General features: G+C 27.3%; 2 protein-coding genes across 4 annotated transcripts in view; one reads left to right on the forward strand and one right to left on the reverse strand.

Annotated features, from left to right (window-relative positions):
- The first annotated feature begins 382 nt into the window (after positions 1-382).
- Positions 383-7,245, forward strand: LOC106792204 (tyrosine-protein phosphatase non-receptor type 4). Of its 2 annotated transcripts, none has more exons than XM_014758431.1 (18): positions 383-581; positions 720-946; positions 1,377-1,588; positions 1,670-1,834; positions 1,904-1,952; positions 2,130-2,297; positions 2,402-2,522; positions 2,697-2,784; positions 2,887-3,039; positions 3,147-3,379; positions 3,461-3,631; positions 3,702-3,879; positions 3,966-4,133; positions 4,214-4,389; positions 4,576-4,775; positions 4,920-5,260; positions 5,338-5,622; positions 5,807-7,245. In XM_014758431.1, the coding sequence occupies exons 3-18, from the start codon at positions 1,439-1,441 to the stop codon at positions 5,888-5,890; spliced, it is 2,730 nt and encodes a 909-aa protein (XP_014613917.1). In that variant the 5' UTR covers positions 383-581; positions 720-946; positions 1,377-1,438; the 3' UTR covers positions 5,891-7,245. The 2 variants fall into 2 exon arrangements, with proteins under 2 accessions (XP_014613917.1, XP_014613918.1); XM_014758432.1 differs by having other exon boundaries at positions 1,904-1,946.
- The window catches only part of LOC106792205 (calpain-7-like), a 5,321-nt gene continuing 721 nt past the window's right edge, over positions 7,093-11,692 (reverse strand). The window contains exons 1-12 of one of the 2 annotated variants that reach the window (XM_014758433.1): positions 11,341-11,565; positions 11,079-11,239; positions 10,802-11,003; positions 10,396-10,718; positions 10,161-10,293; positions 9,885-10,075; positions 9,536-9,763; positions 9,172-9,416; positions 8,861-9,069; positions 8,574-8,782; positions 8,239-8,468; positions 7,093-8,156 (exon numbers count right to left, since the gene is read on the reverse strand). In XM_014758433.1, the coding sequence (XP_014613919.1) occupies positions 8,012-8,156; positions 8,239-8,468; positions 8,574-8,782; positions 8,861-9,069; positions 9,172-9,416; positions 9,536-9,763; positions 9,885-10,075; positions 10,161-10,293; positions 10,396-10,718; positions 10,802-11,003; positions 11,079-11,239; positions 11,341-11,533 (2,469 nt within the window). In that variant the 5' untranslated portion in view covers positions 11,534-11,565 and the 3' untranslated portion in view covers positions 7,093-8,011. Of the gene's footprint in view, positions 8,157-8,238; positions 8,469-8,573; positions 8,783-8,860; positions 9,070-9,171; positions 9,417-9,535; positions 9,764-9,884; positions 10,076-10,160; positions 10,294-10,395; positions 10,719-10,801; positions 11,004-11,078; positions 11,240-11,340; positions 11,566-11,692 lie in introns of those variants that run through there. The other variant, XM_014758436.1, reaches the window with a different exon arrangement.

Here is an 11,692-nt window from a genome sequence, read left to right on the forward strand (position 1 = left end):
TTTAATAAAAATATCTAATGAACCAATTTTTAAATAGAAAGTCTTATGCATTTATATATCATATTGTAATACGTCAGTTAGATGAACGATATTGAAAATGATTGAAGAATTTTACCTTCCTTCCGGTGAAATTAACCAATGACTGTAGAGTTATCATGAGAATCAATCACGTTAACTGTGCTTCTATTATTGGAAATAAGGAAAAAATTGACCTATATTATCTATGTTATTATAGGAGTTATTTAATTCTTTTTTATATTCTTAATCTTTCTGAATAGATGACAGTCTATGGTTGATGGTTTTTCTGATATATACGTATATATATGTTACAAATTACTTATAAACTTCTATCTCTTGATAGTTTTATATCGAAGGGTGAAACGTCTCTTTTTACAAAAATAATGTTATAACCTGTTAAGTACAAAATTCTTGAAATAGGTTATTTTATGTAAACTGTTGTATGCCAATAATGCGTCCATTACTTTAACAATGGTGAAATTTATCAAACGTTCATGACAATAATAAGTTAATAAATGTAATTATTTATTTTGATTGTACATTAATATTGTACAAATTAAAGAGTGAGTAAAATGGTGAAACAAATATTGTGGAGTCGTATTTGATTTTTAAATTATTTTCCCAGTGATCGAAATTCATTGTATCGAATAAATACATTGTCGTACAATAATGTTCCTTTTTTATTTTTTTTATTGTTATAGATGGTAAGTGATTGACCATAAGAAAAAAGTAGCCTTAAATACAGAAATATGAGAAAAAATGTAAAAAGAAAAAAAGTTTTAGTAGAAACTTCAATGATTATTAGAAAAATATTTATGCGGCACTGTGGTTCATTCTAACCCTTAAAAATCTAAGACAGTTGTTTTATATCGTATCAACTAATTATATCTAATAAACTCATTAGAGTGTACCACAGCGTATGATGAATGTAAGTATAAATTATTTTATTATTCATTTATTAAATTATTAATAATAAAAATTATATTATTTTTTGTGTGGTTTGTGTAATCATTGTACATTTAAATTTGTTTAACTTGAATTGAAATATTTATATTTTCTATTTGAGAAATAACTTATTAATTTTTTTATACAAATATTATATTTTTGCTGTAAACCTATTTTCGTAATACTATATTCTACATTGTTCTGGCACATGGTTGGCATCAATTTGCTTATGTAATCTTGTTGAAATATAGACGTAAAATTTTTATAAATATTCCTCTTTTATCATGTTTAGTGAATGTAATGTACATATTTATATATTTACATGATATCTATATATTAAAAGAAATAACTCTGTATAGATAATTCATAAAAATATTATAAAATGTTATTGACTAAAATATTTTGTAATATAGGTAGGTGGTATAGCACAAAAGTGGTGTCAAGAAGGTGGCTGACACGTATTCAAATTATTGAAATGATTGAAAGTGTATCTCGTAGAGCATTGAGTGGCTCCAGTGGGAGCTACCACGTTCGTGGTGCTGAATTAGCACGAAACCGTAGATTAAAGTCTTTATCTGCAACAGTTATTTTTCTTGATGATTCTCAACATACATTTCAACTGGATGTAAGTTCATTAGTTTTATTATTATTATTCTCATCCAAAAACTGTACGAAACATTAGAATATTGGAATTAATGTTTTGCAGAAAAGAGCAAAAGGACAAACCTTATTAGATTTGGTGTTCCATCACTTAGAGCTTGTGGAGAAAGATTATTTTGGCCTACAATATTCAGAAAATGGTACTACAGCAACAACCACAGCAACAACAACAACAACTACTACTACAACTACTACTACACCAGATACGATGGTAAGTTTTTCATTAAACAAATATGCATCATAAATATTTTACTTTAGACATCATTCTTTATCATTTTAGAGATGGTTAGACCCTACCAAACCAATGAAGAAGCAGATAAGAAGTAAGGGTAAAGATCATAATTCCATACTTAATATTTGATTATTGTAATATATTTTGTTTGATAATAATTTACATCACATTAATAAAAATACTTATATAAAATAATTAATATTAGTATATTATATGCACAAACTTATAAAGGTGTATGAATTATACAAAAATTTTAAATAATTATGTATTTCAGGTGGACAATTTTTTTTCAGAGTAAAATTTTATGTATCGGACCCTAGTAAGCTACAAGAAGAATATACTAGATATCAGTTTTATTTACAAATACGAAAGGATATTCTTCTAGGAAAACTACAAGTACCATCAAGTACTGCTTGTCTTATAGCAAGTTATACTGTTCAGTGTAAGTACATTTGTTTTCTTTCCAAATTAATTTACTTTAATTTACATTTAAATAAATAGATAATAAAATCAACATCTAAATATTATTTTGAATGCAATTTGCAGCAGAATTAGGCGATTATCATCCAGATGAACATGGGCCAGGATATCTTTCACATTTACAATTAATACCAGGACAAACAGAAGAGATGGAGAAAAAAATAGCGGAGTTACATAAACTTCATAAGTATATAAATGATCAATTATTTTTATTAATACACATTTATACCATAAAATATTTAATTGAGTAAAGAAATAGTTGATTGAGATTAATCCTTCTAATACAGCTATGTCGTTTGTGAATATGTTTCCGGTGTAGAATATATATATATATAAATATATATATATATTTTGTTTCTAGAGGGCAACTACCAGCTGATGCAGAATTTAATTTTTTAGATCATGCAAAACGGCTTGATATGTATGGAGTAGAATTACATAAAGCAAGGGTAAGTAACCTTTGATATATTTTATATACTATATTTAAATATTTTCTTAAGATTAATCTAATGATATCTAATGATAATAATACAATGATTATATTTTCTTAGGATTCAACAAATAAAGAAATACAACTAGGTGTTACGTCAATAGGTTTAGTAGTATTCCAAAATGGCATAAAAATTAATGTATTCTCATGGTCTAAAATTGTAAAAATTTCATTCAAACGTAAACAATTTTTTATACAACTTAGAAGAGAACAGGTATACCTAAGAAATTTCTAAACACGACTTGTATCTGTGTAGCAATAACGAAATACTATTATTACTTAACATTAAGTATTTAATGAAATATATTATTTTATTTACAGTCAGAAAACTATGATACTTTATTAGGTTTCAATATGCAAACTTATCGTAGCTCTAAAAATTTATGGAAAGCTTGCGTCGAACATCATACATTCTTTAGACTTCACAGTCCAAAATTACGACCAAGGCGATTTCCACTTACATTAAGTAGTAGATTTACTTATTCAGGACGTACAGAATTTCAAACTGTCGAAGATGGAAAACACAGAGCACGAGTTGAAAGAACATTTATCAGGTAATGGCGAAACAATCAAAAAGTCATAATCATAATAATTATCTTCAGAATTAAGAAATACTTCTTTTGATCATTCCACAGATCTCCAAGTAAACGTTTGGTACATGGTGTTGCAACTGCTCCTATTATGGAAGATAAAGGAAAAATTATAATTCCTCCTGGTAGACCGCCTCGACCTTATGATAATAAGGTACAATCCTTAGGTGCTCGTGAACCTCGACAAGCGTGGGGCGAAGGGAACCAAAGTGATGAGTTAGAAATGTTTCTTTTCTTTTTCTTTCCTTCCTTATTTTCTTGTATTACAATTTATTTTTATTTACAGCGAAGGTGGTTTTTTGTCTCTTAGAGAGGATTTAACAGGAACTCATACACAAAACAATGCATTTTCTCCAATGTTAGGATCTCGAGTACTTAGTTATGCAGATGATGATACAATTATTGAAAAGAATATTTATGATCTTCCTGACTACAGTGAACCAACAAGTTCGCCACCTCCGCAGGTGAATAAATTAGATATATATAAATAATTATATTGAATATATTCAATTAAATGTAATGGTATAAGCAAAACAAATGAACTTTTTAGATATTGGAAGAAGGATTAGTTACAATAACATTGACACCCGACGAACAAGGTCGTTTTGGATTTAACGTAAAGGGTGGATTAGATCTTGATATGCCTATTTTAGTATCTCGGGTTGCACCAAATACGCCTGCTGATCGTTACTATCCAAAATTGAATGAAGGAGATCAAGTTAAAATTTAGAATAATTTTTTAACCAAATAATATATTTTATTGGCTAATAATTTATTTAATGGATGTTGTATATCTAGGTTGTTTTTATTAATGGGATTGATGTAAATGGTTTACTGCACGAACATGTTGTGAATTTAATTCGCCAGTCACGTGATTCTGGTACAGGAGAACTTACATTAACAGTTAGACCCAATGCATTGTATAACGCATTAGCTGGAACTGATGAAACATCCGAAGAAGAACCTCCTTACAGGTATATGCAAGGGATTAATCAAAAAAGATCACGCATACACACAATATCCTATTTTTAATAATTTATAAGATTGGTCACAGTTCATAATACACTTAATAATTGGTGTTACATATATAGCATATACACTAATTAATTTGGATCCCTTTTGTAGCTAAATTTATAGGTTTTTTGATTATATGTTACAAGGTACGTTCCTGATGCACCACATGCAGCCGTTGGTTCTGATGCATTAGCGCAATCCATGTTGCTTCTTGCCGATGGTCTTGCTAGTGGAGCCTTAATTGCACAATACGAACAATTATATAGAAAAAATCCTGAATTAACATCTCTCGAATCTAAGAAACCAGAGAATCAGAACAAAAATCGTTATCGTGACATTTCACCATGTATGTGTAATTGATGTCAGATATATTAATTAATATACAAATATTTCTTTTCGTATGTGTGAATTAATTTATATAAAACGTTATAATTATTATATCTAATAAGTTATAACAAATAATCAACATTCTCTTGATTATGTCATCTAGATGATGTTACGAGAGTTATTTTGAGATCCGGAAATGGTAATTACATCAACGCCAATTATGTAAATATGGAAATACCAGGATCAGGAATTATTAACAGATATATCGCTACACAAGGGCCTTTGTCAACCACCGTTGCAGATTTCTGGCAAATGGTTTTAGAAGCTGATAGCACTCTCGTTGTAATGTTAACAACTTTAGTTGAACGAGGTCGAGCAAAATGCCATCAATATTGGCCTGCTGTAAATGAAACTCTTAGTTTTAGAAATCTTACACTTAAATGTACGGTAGAAAATGTAGAAGATACGTTCATTTTTCGTGAGTTTATACTTAGGGACATTAATGTAAGTAGATTTTGTATTATTTATAGTTCTCAAGAAGAAGAAATTCAGGAATGATTATATTATTGTGTCATTTATAGAATGGGGAAGAAAGGGATGTAACACATATGCAATATTGCAGTTGGCCAGATCACGGTGTACCCAGTGATTGGAAACAATTTACTACATTTACAGAAAAAGTTAGAGCAGCACGCACTGGCATGGTAGAACCAGCTGTTGTTCATTGTTCTGCTGGAATAGGCAGAACAGGAGTTTTGGTATTAATGGAAACTGCATTATGCCTTATTGAAGCCAACCAACCAGTTTATCCATTGGATATCGTACGTTCTATGCGCGATCAAAGAGCAATGATGATCCAGAATGCTGTAAGTTATATATATTTATATGTTTATGTATATTATTATTGCTTATTCATATATATTTTGAATCTATCATTGAAACATGGAATTAAAACTTTTTATTTGTTAGTATTACTGTAGAAATATGCTTATTATCATTTGTACCTATTGATGCAATGATATTTCATAGTATTGCTATTATTCATTGCAGAGTCAATATAGATTTGTATGTGAAGCGGTTCACAAAGCTTACAACGAGGGTATAGCTAAACCACTACCAGAATTCAGTAGATGAAGGTAGATATAAAACACATTTTAATTGTTTACTCTTTAATATCTTAGTAAAGTTACAATTTCTAATCTTGATATAACATAAATTTGTTCTTTTCCTATAAAAAATTAACTAATACAAAAATCATTAAGGTTTAAGTTTTCGGTGCATTATATACATATATACGCAAGCATGCGTAAATATACATCACTATTGAAAATTTTAACAAATTCATAATATAAATGGTTTATATAAAATTTTATAATTGTTCGAGTATTTAAATGCAAAAAATTATTATAAGTATAGAAAAAATCTTTCGGAGCTAATTGCCATTCTATGCCTCATATATGAAACAAAAAAAGATATTTAAAAGGTATTATTACAGTATAAAAAGAAATGAAACATTAGAAAATTTATAACTGCTTTCTAACAAAAAGATACTCAGAAATATAATTTGTAGGTTGCATACATTGAGTATGCATATATTTTCTGCGATAATATTACAATTGTATATGTAATCTCATTAATACAGTGAAACATATATTTTAGATAAATTAAGCCAAAATATTTTAAAAACATTACTATAAGCCATTCTAATCTTAATTTGAATATAAAATTCGTCATATTATTATACAATAATAATTAAAGTATTATATAAGCATAGTATAAGAATTGAAAATTTTAGTAATTGTACATCAGTACTGAAGATTTTGAAAAACGTCCAACACTTTAAAGTTTAATTATTTTCATCTAACGTAATAATACAATACTTATAAAATAGTTCAAAAATGTCCAAAATTGTAGTTTATATATATTTCAATATACACTACGAAGTATTAGAAATTTTAAAAAAGCTAATGTACTATTACTTAATTATAATAGTTTTGAAAGTAAACTCATTATCATGTATAAAAACTATTTATCTTCAGTATATGAGAAACTTTTACATACACCAAAACAGTAACTGAATCAAAAATTCAAAACATACTGCATATCATATTTACAACAGCAAAAAGAACAAAAAAATCACATGAAATTAATAAGGTAACTTCATTTTTTAACCCACACAATAGTGCCTTCTATGTATGCACTGAAAACTTATGAAAAAAAGAACAACATATATATCCATCTAATTTAATATATAGTAAAATTTCCATTGATTATACTTTTTTTTTAACAATCATAACATTTTGATTGCTACAATCATGTTAATCATTCAATGTATATTTTTGTATAATTATTTATATTCTTTTGTAACTTATCTTTCAATAATCATGTAAATATACATATATATTGCATCTCCACATATTATTTAATATGATATATCCAAACTATGTTATTAAAATAACAAAAACATTGCAATAAAATATATAAGAATATTAACACTGAGTTTTATAAACATGTGATAAAAATATACTTACAATTAATTCAATAACACATAGTATCACATATAAAATACTTATAAATTTTACATATTAAACAAAGTAAAGAAATTTACCAAGCAAAAAGAAAAATAAATTTTACTGTGCATTAACATTGATACAGCTAAAATATACGAACTTATAAAATGTAGTATTTTGTATTGTATTACAGAGTGATAGAGTTGATTTTACTACATAAATAAAATGTCTTACAATTTTTAACTCAAGTTTTCATTGAAGAATACCGTTGTTTGACATTACCTTTACGTATATAATATAATTATAATTAACTAGAGTTAGAGGACTACGTAGCTTAGATATCATATTTCACGGCAATGTGTAAGATATTATAGTAAACATAAATATATATAAAATAATTTCTTTTTTTATATATACAATTCCAGTATCATGAATTTTAAATATCAAAATATAGATATTGATAATTTATATTCTCGTTATTTTTGTTTGTACTTTGAATTGTAAAACTGAGGTATTTTATTATACACTGTTCCAATTCTGTTTCTTTCTTATTTTATTTTTTTATAACAATAGACATGCCAATAATTTAATGTAAGCAAAGTACGCTAAACAAAGTTGTGCAATGAAATTATTACTTATTTAAGCTTTCGTACGATTGGAACATCATTATCATTATTTATCAATGAACAAGTTTGCATAAACAGAATGAAATCTATTTTTCAAACAAGATATTTTCATCGTGACATCACTGAATCCGTCGAAGAAGTAAATTACAAGATGATTTACATATCAAAAAGAATGGGCCTTCTTGTCCTGGCAAATATGTCGATGGGATAATATGATATATTCCAGCTGGCACTTTTTCTAATTCTAGATAAGCAAATCCTGGCCTAAAATATAAGATATTTTAATACTTCTCGAAAATAACAAAAAAAACTTAAGATGAATTAATTTTTTGTTAATTATACTAACCGAAATGAACCAGAATTTTTTGACTTAAATATCTCTGCGTTTGAATTATTAACAGTAACTGTAACAATGTCAAAACCTATTTGATATTCCTTAGGTCCTTTTAAAATAATCAATACATAATTATTATCGTTAGTACTTTCCAGATCAAGTTGATAATGCGGATTATTGGGATAAGTTGTGTGATTGGAACATCCCCCTGCTGAAATCCCTTTCCATTGACCATCTGTAATCTGAAATATTTATTTTTCTATGACATTACATATATATATTGTATACAGGTAAAATTATAATTGCGCTATATGAAAATAATTCTAGTAAAATAACTTATAATTTACCTCTTTTTCACATTTGTATAACTGAGGTATTTGCCATAATTTGAAAGGACATGTTGCATATGCACGTAAAGTGTAATATATCGTTTGCGTTTTTTCATATTGTGATATAACTAAAGTATATCGCGTATCACTGTCATTTTCTAATTTTATTTTACAAAGATAATGTGGACTATTTATTCTTATTCCATGAATATATGGCGGTGGATCATCTAACAAAATTTACAATATATTAATATATATATCATAACATGTATATATTTTGTATATTTACTAATTATCTCATTCACCTGGATAATACACTCTTTTACCGTTATTCCGGTACACTAATACTGTAATATATTCTTTATTTTCTCGAAAATCAGCTATATCAGTAATATGTCTTGTCAGGAGAATCCATACTGCTCCTGTCGTATTACTTTGCACTTCAAGTAAAAATTGTGGATTATCGCCAATATTATATACGTCTTTTACTGGGCCTATTCCGGCATTCCACATCCTATAGAAAAAAAATTATTATAAAATATTATTTTATTATGTCTTATAAACAGTGCTTTTTCTGTAAAAATGCTTATAATCCCATGGTTTAGATTAAACTCACTGATGAATACAATAAGTATAATTAAATAAACCAGGGTTCCAGTTTATAAGAAAGACAACAAAAAATTGACATATGCTGTCATAGTCAATCCAAAATACTCCGTTATCCAATTGTGATGCAGAGTCTGGATCGTAATTCAATATTTCTTTTAACTCGCGAGTCCAATGATTTGTATCCAGTTCAGAGTAATTCCCTTTCCATCTCAAATACGACCATGGATTTTTCAATTGAAAAAGTCTAACTCCCTAAACAAGATGATTATTAATACAACAATATATAATATTCATTTTAAATTATAAAAGATCTTTATATTTATCTAAGTTACATATTAACACTTGCGTAAATAAAATAAAGATAGACTTACATTTATTTCTCTAACATCTAATACTGCATAAGCATGAGTAGGCACAAGACCTGCTCTCTCCGCTTCAATATCTGACATTTGTCCTGTACCGACTGTGACAAGCATGTCACCCTTATGCAATCTCAATCTTAGAGTTTCAAAGAAACCATCTTTATTAAAATTTGAATCCTCTGATTTGATAGCATACCTTTCAGGTATCCAACCAGTCAAGGCATGTAAATCTATATTCTATAATATATTTTATAAATGAATGTTATATATGCATTTAATAGTATTTATCTTAAACTAAAAAGTATACTGTAATTATTAAATAGATTCATTCGTTTTAAGCAAAAAGAAAAGCACTTACACTACCAGATCCAGGAAAATCATAACCACCCATTACTTTCATATATGCTTTCTCTAATAAAGAAACCCACAGTTCACCACGATTGTTAGAGTATGAGCAAAGTAATTGATTGTGTCGATTTACAGGTAACAAATCATCTATTATTACTTTGCGAGGAATACCATTGATATGTAATTTCACCATATACTTTCCTAATGGAAAATTATAAATTTTTTTTTCATTTCTTTTCATATCGAAATAACGAATGTATAAACATTATCATAAATGATTTTTTACCAAATGGATTGTAAACTGGTTCGTTATTCCTATTTTTTGGATAAATAATAGATGTGATAAGTCTGCGACCAAATCTCTTTTCGTATTGAGCACTGACAGCAAGAGAAGCCACAAATGAACAATCAGATATGACCTGAAATATAATAAAATGAAGATCATAATTATTATAGTTTTATATAAGAAAAATTACAGTTGTACAATAGTATTTATTAATATTATTATTAATATAACTTACAGATTGTTGAATGCTGTAGTAACTAACATAACGTCCCATCAACATCTTAGGTTCAGAAAATAATTCTTCGGGTCGACACCATCTTGCAAAAGATGTTTTTTGTTTAGGAGCTAGTGCCAATAATCCATCTTTATCAGTAAATGGTATAGCATATTGAAATCTCTCTAATAAATCAACATCCATAAAAGGTACAAATTCTTTATCATTTATATGAGAACTATGAAGTAAAACTTTTTTTTCCTCGTCTGTATAAGTAGTACTACCACTTGCTATTTTAAGATGTGCACTATTACCACGGTGCAGTGAGGGTCTTGTTTGATGTCCTAAAAATTTACCTTGTAAATAATGTACATTAAAATGTCCAATAGTTTTATATGAACAATATTATATATTATGATATAATTACTTGCATTTGTAGTAGACGATTGTAACGATGGAAGTGTATCTGAAGGATCATCATTAGGAACAGGTTGTAAATTTTGGAGAGATTTAATAATATCATCTAGATCATCATTTTGTTGTTTGATACCTTTTAAAGATTCAGCTCTTTCAAGAGCAAGTCGGATTAAATTATTTAGCTTCATTTTTATTTCAGAAGTAGTTACTTTCTATATATGAAACAGATACAAATATATTTGGGTACAATTATATTTTGTTAAAAAACATAATCAATTTAAACTTACTATGCTAAGACCCAATTCAGCAGCATCCGTATATAATTTCATAGCAACATCTTTGAGACCTTCTTCATCGGCATCAAGTGCTTGACTCATTAAAAATTCACATCTATGAAGATCAGACTTTTGTTGACTAATAGTATCATCTATTTCATCTTCCACATTAACTACAAGTTTTGCAGTTTAAAATTAACACAATTACTTAATGTTTATACTAGTTAATAATTAGAATATAAATCATTATCTCTATTTGTAAGAATATATTTACTTAATTGTTGAATCGCAGATATTCTTTCTCGATAATCTGCAATTTTCTGATCATATGCAATATTTAATGATAATCCATCAAGAGATTTTACTGCTATCTCATAATAATATAGAGCTTGTTTATATTGTTTATTTCTATCAAATTGTACAGCTCTTTGAGCAGCAATTAATGCATTTTCTGGTATGTTTGCCATTTTATTATTAATTATCTCAATGTTAAATCTCACTAAAATTATTTCATATAAGACCAACAAAGAAGAGAATGAAAATTCTACCCAGTCATTTAATGATTAAAATAATTAATGCTCTTTATAGGTTATATATACATATATATATATATATGTATCCTAGAA

The sequence above is a fragment of the Polistes canadensis genome, unplaced genomic scaffold (genome assembly GCF_001313835.1).
Source record: "Polistes canadensis isolate GaletaPanama2010 unplaced genomic scaffold, ASM131383v1 scaffold_394, whole genome shotgun sequence".
Classification (NCBI taxonomy): Eukaryota; Metazoa; Arthropoda; class Insecta; order Hymenoptera; family Vespidae; genus Polistes; species Polistes canadensis.

What these genes read in the sequence shown, in the direction of transcription:
- LOC106792204 (XM_014758431.1), top strand. Translation starts at nt 1,439, where the DNA reads ATGATTGAAAGTGTATCTCGTAGAGCATTGAGTGGCTCCAGTGGGAGC. An exon ending in TAGAATTACATAAAGCAAGG is followed by an intron (nt 2,785 to 2,886) that starts GTAAGTAACCTT and finishes ATATTTTCTTAG; the next exon opens with GATTCAACAAATAAAGAAAT. An exon ending in AATTGAATGAAGGAGATCAA is followed by an intron (nt 4,134 to 4,213) that starts GTTAAAATTTAG and finishes TTGTATATCTAG; the next exon opens with GTTGTTTTTATTAATGGGAT.